This window comes from Lampris incognitus, chromosome 2, assembly GCF_029633865.1.
Source record: "Lampris incognitus isolate fLamInc1 chromosome 2, fLamInc1.hap2, whole genome shotgun sequence".
NCBI lineage: Eukaryota > Metazoa > Chordata > Actinopteri > Lampriformes > Lampridae > Lampris > Lampris incognitus.
In genome coordinates this window covers 32,560,752-32,581,749 of record NC_079212.1, presented here as the reverse complement: position 1 = coordinate 32,581,749, position 20,998 = coordinate 32,560,752, and the positions used below count along the sequence as shown (strand labels likewise).

General features: G+C 43.5%; 2 protein-coding genes across 3 annotated transcripts in view; both read right to left on the bottom strand.

Annotated features, from left to right (window-relative positions):
• Positions 1–8,504, bottom strand: part of LOC130129779 (2,5-diketo-D-gluconic acid reductase A-like) — a 9,619-nt gene extending 1,115 nt beyond the window's left edge. The window contains exons 1-5 of the mRNA XM_056299424.1: positions 8,476–8,504; positions 8,128–8,255; positions 7,359–7,459; positions 2,454–2,534; positions 674–821 (exon numbers count right to left, since the gene is read on the bottom strand). Coding sequence (XP_056155399.1) covers positions 674–821; positions 2,454–2,534; positions 7,359–7,459; positions 8,128–8,239 — 442 coding nt within the window. The 5' untranslated portion in view covers positions 8,240–8,255; positions 8,476–8,504. The remainder of the gene's footprint in view (positions 1–673; positions 822–2,453; positions 2,535–7,358; positions 7,460–8,127; positions 8,256–8,475) is intronic.
• Positions 8,505–12,527: 4,023 nt separating this feature from the next.
• On the bottom strand, positions 12,528–18,994 carry nsun5 (NOP2/Sun RNA methyltransferase 5). 2 transcript variants are annotated; one of them, XM_056274537.1, is made up of 4 exons: positions 17,859–18,994; positions 16,058–16,268; positions 15,690–15,854; positions 12,528–12,853 (listed from the first exon to the last, which is right to left on the bottom strand). In XM_056274537.1, the coding sequence occupies exons 1-4, from the start codon at positions 18,781–18,783 to the stop codon at positions 12,655–12,657; spliced, it is 1,500 nt and encodes a 499-aa protein (XP_056130512.1). In that variant the 5' UTR covers positions 18,784–18,994; the 3' UTR covers positions 12,528–12,654. The 2 variants fall into 2 exon arrangements, with proteins under 2 accessions (XP_056130512.1, XP_056130513.1); XM_056274538.1 differs by having other exon boundaries at positions 12,682–12,853; positions 15,695–15,854.
• Between the last annotated feature and the right edge of the window lie 2,004 nt (positions 18,995–20,998).

The window sequence follows — 20,998 nt, the reverse complement described above, 5'->3', positions numbered from 1 at the left end:
TGTAGGAAATCTTCAATTTCTTAGCAATTTCTCGCATGGAATAGCCTTCATTTCTAAGAACAAGAATAGACTGTCGAGTTTCAGATGAAAGTTCTCTTTTTCTGGCCATTTTGAGCGTTTAATTGACCCCACAAATGTGATGCTCCAGAAACTCAATCTGCTCAAAGAAGTGCCCATCCAACCAATCCAACTTGTGGGAGCTGCTTCTGGAAGCGTGGGGTGCAATTTCTCCAGATTACCTCAACAAATTAACAGCTAGAATGCCAAAGGTCTGCAATGCTGTAATTGCTGCAAATGGAGGATTCTTTGACGAAAGCAAAGTTTGATGTAAAAAAAATCTTATTTCAAATACAAATCATTATTTCTAACCTTGTCAATGTCTTGACTCTATTTTCTATTCATTTCACAACATATGGTGGTGAATAAGTGTGACTTTTCATGGAAAACACGAAATTGTTTGGGTGATCCCAAACTTTTGAACGGTAGTGTACATGCAGGCATGTGTGGCCAATGTTCATGGATGTCTGGGGTGTGTACAAAATCATCTCCACGCACAAGTGTGAACCAGTGGGTGTGCAAGTGTGAGGACCCTACGCTCAACTCATGCATGCAAGGTGTCATGTTTGTCCATTCACACCAGTGTATTGTGTGTGTGTGTAGTGTGCATACGTACGTATGACCCCCTCTTGCTGTAGGTCAGACAGGTGTCCCAGTGCATCCAGATATCTTTTGTCTCTGTAGTCCCACCAGTGAAACTGAACACAGTCCAGAGTGTCAACCTGCATACGAGCCAGGGAGTACTGCACCGCCTTTTCCACCACCTGAAGACACGGGGGTCACAGTTATTATCACATCAGGACAGCATAACAGGGGGGATGGTGTAGTGACTGAGGGAAAGACCTTCTTTAAATGGGAAAGCACTCAGATCAGGCCCAAGCAAAAGTAAACACCCATGCTGATGAAATGTCCTTGAGGACATAAAGTCTGTGTACAGCGTTTTTCTTTCATTCAAAATGCCTGACAGTACCATGAGTACAACTTTACCCAACCATATGCTCCCAACAAAACCAGCATATAATGAAAACAGGCTCTTGACTCACTGTTGGTTGACTTTGCGTTGGACCATCATCGTTTACAATTTGTATCAACAGTGTTATTTTTTTTTCTCTTTTTGAGCTATTACGTTGTAACCCTTGTTTTGTGATACTTCCTTTGCCTAATAGTCATACAATAGCCAATCGTGCAAGTCAATCACATTGATCTGGCTCGGAAAACACAGTCTGGCAACCTACTTCTTCAGCGTGACTTTAAAAGGACCGGACCGTCCCAAACATGGGCGGTCCAAACACAACTTTAATACTGATCCAAGCTATGAAGTTAAGAGCAAACAAGATAGTTGAGTTAATCATAGTTGAAATACAGCAGAATCATAGCAATGGTTGCTGTGGTAAATGGTGAATGTGTTAGTTTTTTTTTAAGTAAGCCAAATCATAGGGCAACAAGTAACCTGACCCAGGCATTGTGTGCAGTGTGCAACTGTTTTCAAGATAGTGACTGACACACGAATCCACCAATCAATACTCAGCAATCATCTCTACGTCCTCTGACATCTGATACCCCAATAAAAGCAATAAAGAGCAGCTTTGGTGCAATATATAATGCTAAATAAGTAAAAAGACATCGCTGAAAGAAAGGGAAATGGTGTTGGGGAAATTGTAAAACTGATTTATTTTATCTCCAGGAAATGGAGGACAAGTTTGTATTTCTTATCCCAAGAGCAAATCTGACCATCGTCAGTGTCTCCTATGAATTAAACTTTGTGCAACGGTACACCTTCAACTTAAACTAGTAGGAGGCACACTTACACCTACTTAGCATGTTAGTGTGACATTAAAGTGGAGATGGCAAAGTTCATCTTAAAAGTTTGGCGGACATATGAACAGCAACTGAGAGACATGGGATTTGGGAGAAATTTTACAGTTATTTATGATCATGAAAATCACGCTGCATTATGAGATTTTTACAATCAGGTTTTTCTTTCTTTTCAAATTCTTTTTTGATTGGTTTTACAATCAGATTTTTTACCATTGCTTTCAATGAGAGGGAGCCCGGAGAAAGATCAATGTGATCATCTTGAGAGATAATTCTGATGTTAGTCAATTGTGACAAAATCACTTATCCCAATGAGAGGAAACCCTTGTCAGTTGCACTCACTGTAGCTAACAAATGAAAGGCCTAAAGGTGGACTCTCCTCCTTAATATGGCGTTAAAATAACATAACTAATGCACTCATCAATTGAGTGTGTCAACATGTACCAAGTAAGGTAGTGAGGCCTCCTAGAGTCTGTGCCCTCTTTGGAAGGGACACACTGTCCTCTAGTGGATGGATAAATTAGTTGCAAGCTACTAGTTTCAGCACCAGTTACACTTAGACCCATCTTTCCCCAACTCACCGTGCGATCCATCGGGCCTGGTCTAGGAACCCATTTAGTTAGACCCTGCAGAGCTGGTGCGGGACTTCCAGATGACTTTAGCTTAGGATTCAAAAATTAAAATTTAAGTTAGAAAAACGTTGCCATTTTTGTTGTTGTTGTTGTTTTGGACCCCCCTCCCTTTCTCCCCAATTGTCAATTGTACTTGGCCAATTACCCGACTCTTCCGAGGCTTCCCGGTCACTGCTCCACCCCCCGATGCTGATCCAGGGAGGGCTGCAGACTACCACAATGTCTCCTCTGATACATGCGGAGTTGCCGGCCGCTTCTTTTCACCTGACAGTAAGGAGTTTCACCAGGGGGACATAGCGCGTGGGAGGATCACGCTATTCCCCCTAGTTCCCCCTCCCTCCCGTACAGGCGCCCCGACCGACCAGAGGAGGCGCTAGTGCAGCGGCCAGGACACATACCCACATCCGGCTTCCCACCCACAGACACAGCCAATTGTGTCTGTAGGGATGCCCCGACCAAGCCGGAGGTAACACAGGGACTTGAACCGGTGATCCCCGTGTTGGTAGGCAATGGAATAGACCACTATACCACCCGGACGCCCCCAAAAATGATTTTACGCTTATCATGCATTTTATTCTGCTGTGTGGTTGACCAAACAATATCTTTACTTGTTTTCCATCCATCCTTTATCTGAACCACTTATCCTGCTCTCAGGGTCGTGGGGAGACACCCTGGTAGACAGGCCACCAGGCCATCACATAGGGCACACACACACACACACACACACACACACACACACACACACACACACACACACACACACACACACACACACACACACACACACACACACATTCATACCTAGGGACAATTTAGTACGGCCGATTCACCTGACCTACATGTGTTTGGACTGTGGGAGGAAACCGGAGCCCCCAGAGGAAACCCACACAGACACGGGGAGAACGAGCAAACTCCACACAGAGGACGACCCGGGATGACCCACCAAGGTTGGACTACCCCAGGGCTCGAACCCAGGACCTTCTTGCTGTGAGGCGACTGTGCTAACCACTGCGCCACTGTGCCGTCCCTTTACTTGTTTTATTGTACAATATTAACAAATACTGTGCAGTTTTATAATTTAAAAAGTTGTACTTTTTTTTAAAGGTGGGTAATTGTAGGTTTTGATGACTGCTGTTGTTCCTAAACTCTGTGTGTGTGTGTGTGTGTGTGTGTGTGTGTGTGTGTGTGTGTGTGTGTGTGTGTGTGTGTGTGTGTGTGTGTGTGTGTGTGTGTGTGCACTGTGCACATGTGACTGTTAATGTGTGCGTGTGTGTGTGTTTGTAAGAGAGAGGGGAGGGCAAGAGAAATGAAGCATATGATTGTAAACTGCTGTGAGATAGACAATGAGTGAGGAGACACATGACAAGGGAATGAAAGAAAAGGAGAAAGAGAAGTGCACACCGGTGTAAAGAGATGAGTTGCTATGAGGCAGGCGGTGATCGTACTGAAGATAGACACACACACACACACACACACACACACACACACACACACACACACACACACACACACACACACACACACACACACACACACACACACACACACACACACACACAGAAAAGAGTGCTCTCTCTGGACAATATTCCAGGTAAATGGCTCGGGCCACAGTCAATACTATTAGACTGTCACGACACATCAGCCACAAAACCTTGTGTGTGTGTGTGAGAGAGAGAGAGAGAGAGAGAGAGAGAGAGAGAGGAGAGAGAGAGAGAGAGAGAGAGAGAGAGAGAGAGAGAGAGAGAGACAGAGAGAGAGAGACAGAGAGACAGAGAGAGAGTGACAGAGACATGGTGAGAAAGACAGACAGAGAGAGAGTACAGTATGCTGGAGAAAGAATGTGTTACTGTGTGTGTATGTATGAGCGTGTTTGAATCTGTGTGTGTGTATGTTTTTTTGTGCACTGAAATTGGATATAACCACAATCAATCAAGAAGTGGGCAGGAGGGGGCCAACAGGAAAGGAATGCATGTGTACAACATACAGATCTTTTATTGTGGTCTTTGTTTGGAGTTGAAAAATAAAGCTGTCTCAGATGCCTGTTTCACTTCACCTATGTGTCCATGACTCTTACTCCCCCGTTCTTGTTCTACATACTTAAACTCACACACACACACACACACACACACACACACACACACACACACACACACACACACACACACACACACACACACACACACACACACACACACACAAACAAACGAATGACCCCTTGTGGAGCTAATGTGAATGTACTACCATATTAGGTAGGTTAGATTCATTTGGGTTTATGGGTGACTGAGCCTAACACAATGGTTTACACCTATCGATTTCTCTGCTCGTAGTTCTAACCATGGAGGAAACCTGAGGATTACACATATTAGCTTAGCATACAATTTCACTGCAATTCATAAACCATCTAGGTTCTTCCCTTATTCAGATCCTGGCTCATGACAGCAGTTTTCAATTTAATGGACTGAAAAAAATACTCTGCCTATTGACCAGCTGAACACCTGATTGATTTGAAGGTGATAGAACTGTTTAATTGGTCTATCTGACTGTCTAGCTATCTGTATGGGTGTCCATCTGTCAGATTGACAAACATACAGACGGAATATATATATTTTCTGAAGGAATTTATTAGATTTTTTTCATTCAAAACTTGTATTTTATTGCATGATTCCCATCAGATACTGTATTTGCAATAGTTGATACTGCCTTTCAGTGCTTGAATTGGGCCGGTACTCATCAGTACGCAGTACCGGGACTTCTGATTTTTAACCATTTGTGTACCGGTACTTCTTACTGCATACTGCCACCTCATGATGCATCTAGGTACCCATATTGTAGTGCCTGTGGTTTTAATGGGCTTCTACAGAGTGCGTCATTAATCCCATCTCAAACACCATCTATGTAGTTCCTAAGAAGAGCCTGTGAAATTCAAGCTAATTATATAATATCATATTAAGACTTCTCTACCCAGAATGCAACGTATTGACGTGCATGGAGCCCTCCAAAGGTGCTTTGTCACTGAAAATGTAGCTAAGTTAGCTAGCTACCAAAACGTTATTTCGAAAATGTTCGCCTGGCTTAATAGTGGCGGTTGTCGCCGGACAAGAAACTCCCATTAATACTGGTGCAACTGCAAATACAGAAAATGCTGTTAGAAACTTTGTCTGACTGGGAGCCTTCTCTGGTCGATCCCCCTGCTCCAAGTCCAGTGGCTCCCACAGAGCCTTCTCCCCCGCTAACGTCCTCCAGCCCTGATGCTGCTGTTCCCAAGGCACTCTGGAGCCTTTTTTAAGAATGTGAGTATAAATCAATACATACTAATATGGAAAAAGTATATAAAATGAATACCTACCGATCAGCAATGACATTAAAACCACCTGCTTAAACCAGTTTTTTCATTATTACAAATGCTTCAAACTGTATAAATGTCTAGAAACACTTAATATTTCATTATATGATGTGTACTTATATAAGTAGATAATCACAAGTTCTCATAAGTTGCTTCTAAAGTTCTCACTGAAATGTTTAAAAATATAAGTTGTATGTTAAAATTATGCTCCTTAGTCACACATTTATAATATGCACCCCAACACTTAATTGTTGACCCATCTTGACCGTCACAGTATTGATTTGAGTGATTAGTTAAACGATATTTCTATTTATGTACAGGGAGCAGAAATGGAAAAAGAAAACTGGTCTCCCTCTCTGGATGGAGAGGACTAGACAGACAAATTCAAGAGTGAGTACCTAATTTGTGATATCTTTATTCCAAGACACTTGTATAATCAAGTGGTCATCTCTCTCTCTCTGTCTGTCTCTGTCTCTCTCTAATTGTTTGTGTCTAATTTGCAGATATGCTACTTCAATCAGAGATGACAGAGCTGGGACCAGGGCAAGCAACTTGAGAGACAGAACAAACAAGCCAGCAGAAACTCCAATAAACTACAACAGAAACTACTATTACTACAGCAGAAACTACAATAAAACCACACACAGTTGCCAACTCACTGTACATTGTATCAATTTAGAAAAACCCTCTTTTCCTGAACAAAAATACGAACTAAATAAATTTGAAGATAAGGTTTGAAGTTTTTTTTTACTCATTATTATTATTGTTATTATTCTTTACAGGGAAATGTATCTGAAAATGATCAACTACTATGTGGTTTATCTAAGCAACTAGTATAAGGTTTATCTAGGCAAACCAGGCAAAAACACATGGTACCCATGAGAGCCACAAGCGTGTGTGCCGAGCAGTTGCTGAGTCAGAGTACTGGCACCTTTTTGATTCCAATTCAAGCACTGCTTTAGCCTAAATGCTACCCAGAACATGTTTTTTATTCTATTTAAATGTTTGTGATTTCAGGAATATGGACACACGACAGGCTAACAGTAGTATAGCAGTTGTATAACAATAACAATTACATTTGTAACACTATGGCCGCTTTTATCACTTTATCACTCTACCAAAGACACTTTATTCATTCAGTCTATTTGCATACTTGTATACACCAACTGCACATATGTGTTTATCGGCATATATCTTCTGTATACTCCCCTGGATATTTTTCACCTTTTTACATTGTATTTTATTTTTATTGCATTTTTATTTTATTCACATTTTAATATTATTGTTGTTCCATTTCTCTCTTGCAGTTTTGGAGTTGCAAAAACAATCCTTTCACTGCTTATTGCCCTTGTAAATGGGCTATGTGACAGACAGGCCTTTGAAAGTTGCATCATCACTTGTCTTATCAGTGATACGTGATGCTGATGGTGGAGTGTGCAGAACAATTTTAATGTAATTTGAAGTTCTTTTGTGTTTTGTATAATTGTCATTTTCAGTATGTTGGCTTATACCTGGCTGTTGAATTGTCCAAATATCTCTTCAGCGGGGCCGTAAATGTCCGCCATGTCGAATGTGGTCAGACCAGTGTCTACATAGGCCTGCATGGCCTCCACTGGAAGAACAAGGCAGAAAACACAGATAAGGGTTGAAGAGAGGGAGGTTTCTTCTCTGGATGTATCTGATAGGGTACCCGATGGAGAAAATATGAGCATACATACATAGTATACAACAGCTGATATACCATAATATAAAAAAGGAATTCAGATTGTTATACACCTCCTAAATATATTTTTGCTTTTTTTTTTTTACCTGTGCAGTTTACCAGATGGATGGCACTGAACATTTCAGGAAAGTTTAGTTTTTCTTTTAGAGGAGATAACGTTGCAACGACTTCCCTGCCCCAACCTTTAATATTGCTCATACTTTGATCTGCACCCATATATTTACTTTTTATAGTTGTCTTGTTTTGCTGCTCTTACTTTTCTTGCTGTGTAAATGTGCATGTTATGTGTAACTGTGAGCAATCCAATCAAACGTCTCATTCTCTCTTGACTTACATATATCTTTCTGTTACGCTCGCCATGTTTTTCAAGTGCAGCGTGCTTATAATACGAATGATGATCCAAAGGAGTTGAATCAAGTGCAAGGCCAGTTGCACTTGATTCAACTCCTTTGGATAACCATGACCTGGACGAATGAGAACATTCATAGATATGAATGATAATGATATTAATAAGCATGACAGCAGTTTTAAATGCGATATGATCATTTCATTCATACCTGCTTTGCGTCGATCCACCGTGCCATGGAACCCGGAGACCTGCCACATGCCGTTTAAGACCCGGCAGATCTCCAAACCCCCCGAGAGACGAACTTTGGGCACTTGGGTCATCCTGCAGTCACCAGCACTGTATGCAACAGAACGGCACCTGCTAAGGGTGGAGATGACGCCTAAAATACTCAGGATAACTGGGTATACTAATTAACAACTTGTAAACACTAAGGACTAAACATTTTTCAAGGGAAAGGCGCAAAATGCGGGGGGGAAACCATTTGCGTGGCTATCAATAGCTGCCATTGAGAATTAGATTAAGTGGCATGTTGATTGAAGACCACAGGTCTGTTTACCTGGCCGGCACTTCCTTCCAGACTCCTACTCACAGTTGATGCGCACTCAAAACTGTTACAAAACATTTTGCGTAAACATTACGAAAGCCGCAGTCTGGCTATGACGTCCCGCCCTCCAAGAAGTAGACTCCCCTGTCCTGCCCTCTACAGGCTGGACGTTGTAAAACCGCTATCGTTTACATTTCACTCGTAAAAATATCCATTTTCATATCACAATTGAAAAAGCGTCTGGTACATATCAATAAAGGAGTTCTCGATATAAGTTTCAATATCAAGATCAGCGTCTGAATTTCAGCGATCTGGCCAACCACTGGCAACCAATTGGTATTTTGACAAGTTAGTAAAAAAAAAATGTTTGAACCCAGCCATCGAGGATGCACAAGCCAGTGCATCCTTAGTGCCGGTCCCAAGCCCGGACAAATGGGGAGGGTTGCGTCAGGAAGGGCATCCGGCGTAAAATCTTTGCCAAATCAAATATGCGGATCATAAATAAGACTTACATACCGGATCGGTCGAGGCCCGGGTTACCAACGACCGCCAACGGTACTGTTAACCAGCAGGGTGTCGGTGGAAACTATGCTACTGTTGGGCGAAGGAGAAGGAGAGGGGGAAAGCATGTCCAGAGGCAGCTAGAGAGGAGCAAGGGTAAGGTGTGTGGAGGTGAGAGTTGGAACTTTGAATGTTGGCACTATGACTGGTAAAGGGAGAGAGCTGGCTGACATGATGGAAAGAAGAAAGGTAGGCATACTGTGTGCGCAAGAGACCAGGTGGAAGGGGAGTAAGGCCAGGAGTATCGGAGGTGGGTTCAAACTCTTCTACCATGGTGTGAATGGGAGGAGTAATGGGGTAGGGGTAATTCTGAAGGAAGAGTATGTCAAGAGCATACTGGAGGTGAAGAGAGTGTCAGACAGAGTGATGAGTATGAAGCTGTAAATTGAAGTTGTATTGCTGAATGTTATCAGCGCATATGCCCCGCAAGTTGGGTGTGAGATGGATGAAAAAGAAGAATTCTGGAGTGAGTTGGACGACATGGTGGAGAGGGTACCCAAGGAGGAGAGAGTGGTGATTGGAGCGGACTTCAATGGACATGTTGGTGAAGGGAGCAGAGGTGATGAGGAGGTGATGGGAAGGTATGGAGTCAAGAAGAGAAATGTGGAAGGACAGATGGTGGTCGATTTTGCGAAAAGGATGGAAATGGCTGTGGTGAATACATATTTCAAGAAGAGGGAGGAACACAGGGTGACATACAAGAGTGGAGGAAAGTGCACACAGGTGGACTATATCTTATGTAGAAGGCGCCATCTAAAAGGGATTGGAGACTGCAAGGTGGTGACAGGGGAGAACGTAGCTAGGCAGCATCGGATGGTGGTCTGTAGGATGACTTTGGAGACCAAGAAGAGGAAGCGAGTGAAGACACAGCCAAAGATCAAATGGTGGAAGTTGAAGAAGGAAGACTGTTGTGTGGAGTTCAGGCAGGAGTTAAGACAGGCACTGGGTGGTAGTGAAGAGTTGCCAGATGGCTGGACAACCACTGCAGAAATAGTGAGGGAGACAGCTAGGAAGGTACTTGGTGTGTCATCAGGACAGAGGAAGGAAGACAAGGAGACTTGGTGGTGGAATGAGGAAGTACAGCAAATTATACAGAGGAAAAGGTTGGCAAAGAAGAAGTGGGATAGTAAGAGAGATGAAGAAAGTAGACAGGAGTACAAGGAGATGCAGCGTAAAGCAAAGAGAGAGGTGGCAAAGGCAAAGGAAAAGGCGTATGGTGAGTTGTATGACAGATTAGACACTAAGGAAGGAGAAAAGGACTTGTACCGATTGGCTACACAGAGGGACCAAGCTGCAAAGGATGTGCAGCAAGTTAGGGCGATCAAGGATAGAGATGGAAATGTGCTGACAAGCGAGGAGAGTGTGCTAAGAAGGTGGAAGGAATACTTTGAGGGGCTGATGAATGAAGAAAATGAGAGAGAGAAGGTTGGATGATGTAGGGATAGTGAATCAGGAAGTTCAGCGGATTAGCAAGGAGGAAGTGAGGGCAGCTATGAAGAGGATGAAGAGTGGAAAGGCAGTTGGTCCTGATGACATACCTGTGGAGGCATGGAGATGTTTAGGAGAGATGGCAGTGGAGTTTTTAACTAGATTGTTTAACACAATCTTGGAAAGTGAGAGGATGCCTGAGGAGTGGAGAAGAAGCATACTGGTACCGATTTTCAAGAACAAGGGCGATGTGCAGAACTGTAACAACTACAGAGGTATAAAGTTGATCAGCCACAGCATGAAGATTTGGGAAAGAGTAATAGAAGCTAGGTTAAGAGGAGAGGTGATGATCAGCGAACAGCAGTATGGGTTCATGCCACGAAAGAGCACCACAGATGCGATGTTTGCTTTGAGAATATTGATTGAGAAATATAGAGAAGGCCAGAAAGAGTTGCATTGTGTCTTTGTACATTTAGAGAAAGCTTATGACAGAGTGCCAAGAGAGGAGGTGTGGTATTGTATGAGGAAGTCAGGAGTTGCAGAGAAGTATGTAGGAGTGGAGCAGGATACGTATGAGGGAAGTGTGACAATGGTGAGGTGTGCAGTTGGAATGATAGATGGGTTCAAGGTGGAGGTGGGATTACATCAAGGATCGGCTCTGAGCCCTTTCTTGTTTGCAATGGTGATGGACAGGTTGACGGACAAGATCAGGCAGGAGTCTCCATGGACGATGATGTTCGCGGATGACATTGTGATCTGTAGCAAGAGTAGGGTGCAGGTTGAGGAGAGCCTGGAGAGGTGAAGGTATGCACTGGAGAGAAGAGGAATGAAAGTCAGTAGGAGCAAGACGGAATACCTATGCGTGAATGAGAGAGGACAGTGGAATGGTCAGGATGCAAGGAGTGGAGTCGACAAAGGCATTTGAGTTTAAATACTTGGGGTCAACTGTCCAAAGTAACAGGGAGTGCAGTAGAGAGGTGAAAAAGAGAGTGCAGGCAGGTTGGAGTGGGTGGAGAAGTGTGTCAGGAGTGATTTGCGACAGAAGGGTATCAGCAAGAGTTAAAGGGAAAGTTTACAAGATGGTTGTGAGACCAGCTATGTTATATGGTTTGGAGACAGTGGCACTGACGAAAAGACAGGAGGCGGAGCTGGAGGTGGCAGAGTTGAAGATGCTAAGATTTTCACTGGGAGTAACGAAGAAGGACAGGATTAGGAATGATTATATTAGAGGGACCGCTCAGGTTGGACGGTTTGGAGACAAAGCAAGAGAGGCAAGATTGAGATGGCTTGGACATGTGTGGAGGAGAGATGCTGAGTATATTGGGAGAAGGATGCTGAATATGAAGCTGCCAGGGAAGAGGAGAAGAGGAAGGCCAAAGAGGAGGTTTATGGATGTGGTGAGGGAAGACATGCAGGTGGCTGGTGTGACAGAGGAAGACGCAGAAGACAGGAAGAAATGGAAACGGATGATCCGCTGTGGCGACCCCTAACGGGAGCAGCCAAAAGTAATAGTAGTAGTAAAAAAAATGTTTGAAACCAAAAATTATTCTATCTAGTTAAGATTTGAAGTATGAATTGTAATTACATTTCTGATAACAAAAACTGACATTTTAACTAGTAGCTGAATTTCTGATATAAAAAGCTTCAAGGCCCAACAATTTTCATCTCACTCTCAAACCCAAATGATGCGCGCGCACACACCATGTCACCCTATACTTGTGGGGGCCCCTCACTGACTACATTCCCTGGCCCTTAACCATCATAACTACATGCCTAATTTTAACCCTTACCCTACCCTAATCCTAATTCTAACCTTAACACCAAACCAAGTCCTAATCCTAAAATAGACCCTTTTCCTCATGGGGACCCATAAAATGTCCCCACAAAGTAGGTGGTTTCAGGTTTTTCTATCCTAATGGGGACCATGGTCCCCATTTCCCATTTGGTCCCTCTCTATCCGATAAACTTTGAAACAATATATTGTTTTTAACCTCGTTAATTGCTCAATAGTGCAGAAAAGTTCGAGCATCTTTAGGAGCAACAGCTAACAATAATAACAATAATAATAATAACAATGACACAAACAAGACAATTTTTATTTTTTCAGTTACATTCCCCGGGAATTTGATAAGAAATGTATGAGAGTCCATGTGAATGGCATATCCCCCACACAAGACGATGGAACCATTTTTAAGTTTCGCTTTACACTGCTTCTGTTGACTTCTTTTTCTTCTTCTTCCTCTTTCTCTTCTTTTTGGCAGCCGTAATGACAGTCTGTCCTTCAGCAGGTGCAGCCTTGTCCTTGGTCTCCTCCTCACTCATATTGGGCTCTTCTATAGAAGCCGAGGGCTTCTCTTCATGGGTCGATGGATCACAGGGCGTCACTTTTGGGCTGGAGTTGCTGCAAGAGACGGAATAATTGTTTTCCTGCTGAACTGTGGAAATCTTGTGATTTTCAGTTTACACATTTGCTTTATTTGTCTGCTATTTGAATTAATGAGCTAGAATTCATATTCAGTGTTCAGCTGGGTGCGGACATGGTACCACATACACTTTATGGCCAGAAGCATGTGGACACCCCTTCTACTAATGGGTGGGTTTGGTTATTTCAGCCACATCCATTGATGCATAGAATTAAACACACTGCCATGTATTCTCTATAGACAAACACTGGCAGTAGAATGGGTCATACTGAAGAGCTCGTGACTTTCAACATGGCAGTGTCTTAGGATGCCCCCTTTCCAACAAGTCAGTTTGTCAAATCTCTGCCCTGCTAGATCTGCCCCAGTCTACTCTAAGTCTGTTATTGTCAAGTGGAAACATCTCAGAGCAACAACAGCTCAGCCATGAAGTGGTAGGCAGAACAGGATCGCCGAGTGCTGAAGCACATAGCGAGTAAAAATCATCTGTCCATGGTTGCAACACTCACTACTGATTTCCAAACTGCCTCTGGAAGCAATGTCAGCACAAGAGCTGTTCTTCAGGAATTGGGTTTCCATTTCCGAGCAGCTACACACAAGCCTAAGCTCACCATGCACAATGCAAAGCGTTGGAGTGGTGTGAAGCACACCGCCATTGGACTCTGGAGCATTGGAAACATGTTCGAGTGATGAGTCACACTTCATTATCTGGCAGTCTGACGGACCGGACTAATTTGGGTTTGGAGAATGCTACCTGCCAGAATGAAAGGTGCCAACTGTAAAGTTGGAGGAGGAGTAATGGTCTGAGGCTTTTTTTTTTATGGTTTGGCCTTGGCCTGTTAGTTCTGGTGAAGGGAAATCTTAACACTACAGCAAGCAATGACATTCTAGAGAATTGTGTACTTCCAACTTTGCGGGAAGGCTTTTTCCTGTTTCAGCAAGACAATACCCTATGCACAAAGCAAGGTCCATAAAGACATGGTTTGCCAGGTTTGGTGTGGAAGAACTTGACTGGCCTGCAGAGCCCTGACCTAAACCCCATCCAACACCTTTGGCATGATTTGGAATGCTGACTGCGAGCCAGGCCTTCTCCCCAACTTCTGTGCCGACCTCACTAATGCTTCCTTTCCACCAAATTAACGTATATAAGCAGGTTTTTTAAATGTGGGATAAACCACTAAAAGTAGGCGATTGACCCCTTTGCCATTGCCAGGGGACAAGGATGTCTTTGTTTTGTTTTTTTTTCCCGGTGTGTCACATTCAACGTCACGAACGCACCGGTGTCATGCCAAAAAGTGATTGGCTGCCAAAAACTGATTGCCGTCCACAAGCTGTATCAGTTTATATATTTCAAGTTATTTTGAGGCAGAAACAACCTTTCAGTCACAAGGTAGGAGCTGCAATCACTTTTTGGTAAGTGGAAACTGTAGATGGCAGTCAGTTTTTGGTGATCACTTTTTGGCATGGCAAAAATTAGCACATCTACCCGGGTATCATGTTTCCATCACTGCCAATTGGAGCTGGAACCGATAAATACCCGTGACTACAGCAGTCATTCGTCCTGGGACTGAATGCCGATTGTAACCTTTCCCACTAAAGATAAACGCCAGGTGTACGGGTAGCACAGTGGTCTATTCCATTGCCTATCAACACGAGGATCGACAATTCGAATCCCCGCGTTATCTCCGGCTTGGCCAGGCGTCCCTACAGACACAACTGGCCGTGTCTGCGGGTGGGAAGCCGGATGTGGGTATGTGTCCTGGTCACTGCACTAGCGCCTCCTCTGGTCGGTCAGGGCACCTGTTCAGGGGGGAGGGGGAACTGGGGGGGAATAGCGTGATCCTCCCATGCGCTACGTCCCCTTGGTGAAACTTCTCACTGTCAGGTGAAAAGAAGCGGCTGGCGACTCCACATGTATCGGAGGAGGCATGTGGTAGTCTGCAGCCCCCCCTGGATCAGCAGAAGAAGTGGAGCAGCGACTGGGATGGCTTGGAAGAGTGGGGTAATTGGCCAAGTAGAAATGGGGAGAAAAAGGGGGAAAATTCCACACAAAAAAAAAGAAAGATAAAAGCCAGATGTTAGCAGGTGTTAGTGTGTTTTTTGTCCAGTGGGATTAGGGCATGATGCTCTTGTGGCTGAATGGGAGAGAATCCCTGCAGCCACGTTCCAAAAACTAGTAGAAAGCCTCCCCAGAAGAGTGGAGGGGGTTATGGCAGCAAAGGGGTGACCAACGCCACATTAATGCCCTCCATATTAATGCCCATGGTTTTGGAATGAGATGTTCAATAAGCACATATGGGTATGATGTTCAAGGTGTCCACATACTTTGGCCATTTGGTATACATCTTTGCTTTAAATGGGTATATATGCAGTACGACCATAAATCATTGTTAAGTACTTCGAGGTTGATAGGAGTTAAAGTATTATTATTCATTGTTTGCACATGCACACAAAGAAAATCCTAAAGAGCATAAGTATTTCAGAGTCTGATTTGGGGGCAGCGTGTATGTACTGTGGTATTTTCAACTGTGGCTCAACTTCCAACAATGATGGTTGGTTGTTCTGCTGATGCAACCCCACATGGCCGATGTAACTCAAGTAATGTGTTACCTCAGTTACTGTAATGTGTTCAGCGTTTTAGTGTTTATCTTATGCAACAAAAAAAATCAAGTTGAACGGGAATTATAAGCATCAAATTTAGGCTTGAAAATCAAACAAGTGAAATTCAAATACTCCAACTGCTCCAATTTTTCAAGATTATTTTCATGATATATGTCAACTTCATACGACATGGACATAAATCTTTAAAATATTTACATTACTGGAACAGTTTGCTCCTGGTTTTGACTCTCCCCCTCTGTGCATCTTTCCAGGAGAGCCACAAAGAAGCCGTGGGTGAGGGTCTTGGTTGTGCTGGCACGCAGACACTGACTGAGTGGCTGCAAGCCTCGCTCTGGCCACTGCGGCATCACATGAACCAGCCTGTGGGAGGGGGAAATGAACAAAGGCATTCAAGGCCTAGCAAAGCAAACAGTTTGGTGTTACTGTTCATTTTTCTTAATATTTATTCTTTCCTCACTGTTAGATGGTACAGTGACAGAGTCAATCATCCACCAGAATGGATGGAAAAAAGGGATGATTTACTTTCAGAGCTTCGTGAGATAAACCAGGGGAGAACTTGCTACCTGAAGCTGGGATTCTCTTGCAGACAGGCAGAGACAACCTCCTCGTTCTCCTGGGTGTGGATGGAGCAGGTGGAATACACCAGGCGCTGCAGGCGAGGAAACTTGAGGGCATGGTTCAGGCAAAGGAGCTGGAAGGAGGCCAGGGACGCCAGGCGACGCTGCTCCTTCTCCTTGTCACAGGAGGCGGCATCCTCCCTCAAACATACCATGCCTGGTAGAAAACACACATGAAAGCCACTTTATTCGACATTGTATTCTTACAACGACTTATAGTCTTATAATGTAGTTTTTCTCTGCACTTAACCCATCCTATTGTATAAGAGCAGTGGGCAGCTGCAGCACCCAGGGATCAACTCCCGTTTTTCTTTCCATTGCCTTGGTCAGGGGCACAGACAGGAGTATTAACCCTAACATGCATGTCTTTTTGATGGTGGGAGGAAACCGGAGCACCTGGAGGAAACCCACGCAGATATGGGAACATGTAAACTCAACACAGAAAGGACCTGGGATGGCCTGGGGTTTGAACCCAGGATCTTCTTGCTGTGAGGCAACACTGCTAACCACTTGGCCACCGTGCTACCCGGTAACATACATACATACATACATACATACATACACACACACACACACATACGATGTATATATATATAGCGTTTTTTTTCCGAAACTGTCAATGGTGTTATAAGTGCTCAACTAACGAGGAGCGGAATATCAACACAGATACAGGAAAAAAAAAGTTTCAATGCATTGCTGTACAGGCCTGTCGTGCACTCATCAGCTGCTAATGTGGTTAAACAAAGAATTGATGTGTGTGTATATACATATATATATACGCACACATAAATGCACGCACACATGCAAACACACACACACATTTTGTCATGCTGTGTAGTCTGATAAAAACAAACGCTAATGTGATCCATATTTGTTAGGATATCCAACTGTGTTTCTCTCAACAAGTCCTCATTAATGTATTCTAGAAACCAGGGCTTCATTGGGCGTTCTAAAGTCAAAATCTGTAAGCACCTCAAAGTGCCAAACTGGATGAAATACAACACAGATTTTCTTTAAAGGGGGGAAGTCTTGTGTTCCTTTGCTGTCGCCACTCGTTGAACCTCAGGAGGTAGCTGAGAGCCCTTTTGATTTTTAAACATACACTTCAGGACAAAAGATTTGGTGTCAAATTAAAGCTGAAATCCAGGATTTTTGTCCATCAATAAATACTTAATTTGTTCCTCTGGACAATACAGTCAGGCTACATAATACTAACTGCCATCTTCACTGTGATTAGGGACACTCTTTGCATCCCTGTTGACATTTTAGGAATGGGTAGGCCGAACAAAAAAAGGATTGAAATGAGATGACGGGGTCATGCTTCTGTTGGACAGGTAATCTATTGATTCTACAATCAATATTATAGTACAGGAGTGTTTCCATAGTGTGTTTCGATGCAGTTAATGTAGTTTGTATTACATTAGATTGCCTGTGTTAGCTTTGCATGCCATTTTTACAAGGGTGGGGGCTGTTTACTTTGCTGAGCTGATGGCACACAAGTGACAACACTTGTTCCTAGCTCTCACCGCTAGAGGGAGGAACAGATCAGGAAATTCATGGATTTCAGCTTTAAACTGACAGAACATCACATATTGATGAGCGGGTAGAACGATCAACATTTAAAAACTGATTCTTTGATGTGACAGTAGATGGCAGTGATGCCACAATAAAGTATCGGCTTTTAACTGAGAGTGTTGATTCCGCTCATTCCTACAGGCACATAAAACCAGAGACCTCAGACACACACCTGATCCACTGCATGAGGGGTCCAGTAGGATATACTCCACATCTTTATACCGGGGGTCTCCAAAATCCACCTTTAAAAAGTCCTGATTGGCCAGATGCTGACACGTGACCCCTGCACGCAGGAGGAGCGTGGCCATGGTGGACAGACGCTTGGCATCTAAATCAAAGGCAAACAGGTTCCCTTTGTTCTTCATGATGGCAGCAAGGTGGCTGGTTTTGTTGCCCGGTGCAGCGCAGGCATCGATGACATGACTGCCGAGCGGGGGGTTGAGAAGATGGGCAGGGAGGCAGCTTGCCTTGTCCTGCAGAATAATGTGCCCAGCTTTGTACAGGAAGTGGTCGTGGAAGTCTGTCTTAGGAGAGAAGACCAATAAGTCTGGAAGGTGTATGTCCCTCACAAAGGCTTTCGCCTTTAGATTCAAGTTATCCAGAATGTAGGCCTGTCCCAAATAGAAGAAACCTTCCCTCTTGAGATAGTCAACGGCGTCCTCCACTGTAGTTCTCAGAGTATTCACACGCACGTACCTGGGGAGTTGATCGGCCTCTGGGTACTGGGTGCCTGCCGGTAGCAGGTCTTGATTCCGGCTGACCTTGTGTCTGATCTTAATTCGGGCCAGCTCCGCCTGCAGCCGGGAGCGATGCTTCATCATGACGACCTTCCAGTTTCCACCACACTTAAGCCCCCGGCCCATTACCAGGTCATACACCAGCACCATGGCCAGGTTCAGTTTGAGCTTGGTTTGTTTAAGGAGTTTGGTGGACTCGATAATCTTTTGGAGGACAGACGAATACTTCTGTGTCTCGCAGACCAGGGCAAAAAGCTGCTTTATGTTTCGAAATTTGCTGTCGTAGACCAAGGTCTTCACAGCTCCCTCCTTCCTCTGAACTTTCTCCAGGATCTCGGCGGCTTTCGTGTACAGTGCCATGCTGAGCAGATACTCCAGTTCTGAGTTGACGTGAAGGAAAGAACTTGTCTTGTTCGGCTAAGTTTGAGTTTGACAGCTGCGATCATCACATACTTCGGCTAACCAAAGACATTGTGTCTAGACTATAGATCGACTATACCGGAAAAACAGTTATCCTGATGTTGGCTGCATAGCTAGTTGTCATGTGAAGTAGCGCGCACATGGCAGTGAAACAATAGTAAACCCGGAAGTACAAGAGGGCTCGAAGCGACGCCCCCCCAATGACGTTCCGGGAAAACCTCTGCCTCTGATTGGCTAACCCTTACCCCAGTCTAACCAACGGAGGCCACGACTACTAGCCAATCAGAGGCAGAGTTCCCCGAATGCGGGTGGAAAAAATGTGTAGCAGACTCGCAGTGCTGTTTTGGTGTGACGTAGTTTTTTCCAGCCAATAGCAGTTTGTCGCTAGATCACGACGGAAAGGCACAATTATTTGCCAAATCAATGTTTTAACGACTTCGGACGAAATCAGACGCCACACAAATGTTTTACCCTTTCATTTTGTGCCACTAAAGACACACAACATGCACGACACGATTAAAGTACTTCTCGCAGCCTATCAGAGAGGTGGGTTACTTTTCTGCACTTGTGGCAACGTCTTAAATACGTACCATCGTGTATAACCATCTATCATCGTCACAATTTACTTTTCCTAAAACACATTGGCTTTTCCAAGCTTTGTCTTAAATTTTCTGAAAATGAAAATAATCAGCCAGAAGCAGAATGTTGTAGATTACGTTTTATTCTTCCATATAGCCCAGACATTTCTTCCTATGAAAAAGAGAATACTGGTCACCAGATGTGTATATATACACACACACACACGCATACACACACACACACACACACACACACACACACACACACACACACACACACACACACACACTTATTCCAAACATGTAAACACATCAAACTCACAGTGTGTGTGGTATAGGTGCTAAAGAAATTTCATATTCAACATAACCTTATGATGCTGACCACTAGTCTAACCTTTTGTTAATAGCAATAGGTATCAAATCCTTGTCGGCAGACCAGTTTTGTTTACATTCATTTATTAGCATACTGATTCAACTTGCCAAATACCAGTGAATTGATCAAACATCCATTTGAACTTAAAATATCCGACTGTGTCTCAAAGCCTGGCTTTTAGGCAGCACACATATGCAAAATGTAGTTGCCAAACAGAAGTGAAAATTAAAATACAAAGCGCCTTACTTATTTTTTGGTTAGTGACCATTATTTGCAAATCATTAAGGCTCTTGTAAAACAATTCCAACGCTCTCATGAAAACTTTTGAAGCAGAGCCATAGAAACAAGACATTTAACATGCACACTTAGCATTTGAGTTAAGTTTTAGAGAAAGCTTAAGAGGCATCAGTCCTGTCTCTCAATGTACTGCAACATAAAAAGAACAACTTTGCTTTTAGCACTGTAAGCAAAACTGATAAATTATCATACCGTGTCACTGAAAATAGATATTAATAAGAGGTATTCAGTAAAGGCGGTGGGTGAGTCCTTCAATTGGAAATTTGAGACCGCAAAACACTCTGCTGACAGGTTTTGGAGAGTCAAACTTCTAAAAACTGCATTAATTCATACAACCAATGAATTTTGTGCACTTGAGAAGGCTGTGGGAAAGCAGCTTAAAAGTCATATTCAGGATCAGAGAAACTAACCAGCATTTACCAGCAGTCCCCTGGTTTCAACATTCACTGATGAGTTAAAAGGTGGTGGTAGTCTAATTTTTGGACAACATTGGAAATCAGTAGCCATGACACAAACCATCATTAAAATGTGTACCCTTCTACTGCTGCAAAACCATTGGCACGAAGGATAGTGTTGGTGCAACCGATGCAAATAGACAAGTCAACTCAACAACACCAATTCATGACTAACTTGAAAGTAACACTCAAAGATGTGACCAGTTAAACACAAAGAAAGTAGGGTATATAAATTTCTCACTCCTGTGCATGTTTCTGAAAAAAACTGCACCAGGTTTGTCAAAAAAAGCCAGTGTAGAAACTGGTAAAAAGTGATCCAAGAACATATTTTGTAGACATGAAATAATTCATCTCGGTTGCAACCACTCTTAATTATCGAGGGAGTGCACAAGCTAAATTATTTCTCTTAAGTCAGTATTACAGTCCCGGGCCATTTTTCACCCCAAAGGCAT

What these genes read in the sequence shown, in the direction of transcription:
- nsun5 (XM_056274537.1), bottom strand. Translation starts at nt 18,783, where the DNA reads ATGGCACTGTACACGAAAGCCGCCGAGATCCTGGAGAAAGTTCAGAGG. An exon ending in CCCCTCATGCAGTGGATCAG is followed by an intron (nt 16,269 to 17,858) that starts GTGTGTGTCTGA and finishes GTTTTCTACCAG; the next exon opens with GCATGGTATGTTTGAGGGAG. An exon ending in CAAGAGAATCCCAGCTTCAG is followed by an intron (nt 15,855 to 16,057) that starts GTAGCAAGTTCT and finishes CCCCTCCCACAG; the next exon opens with GCTGGTTCATGTGATGCCGC.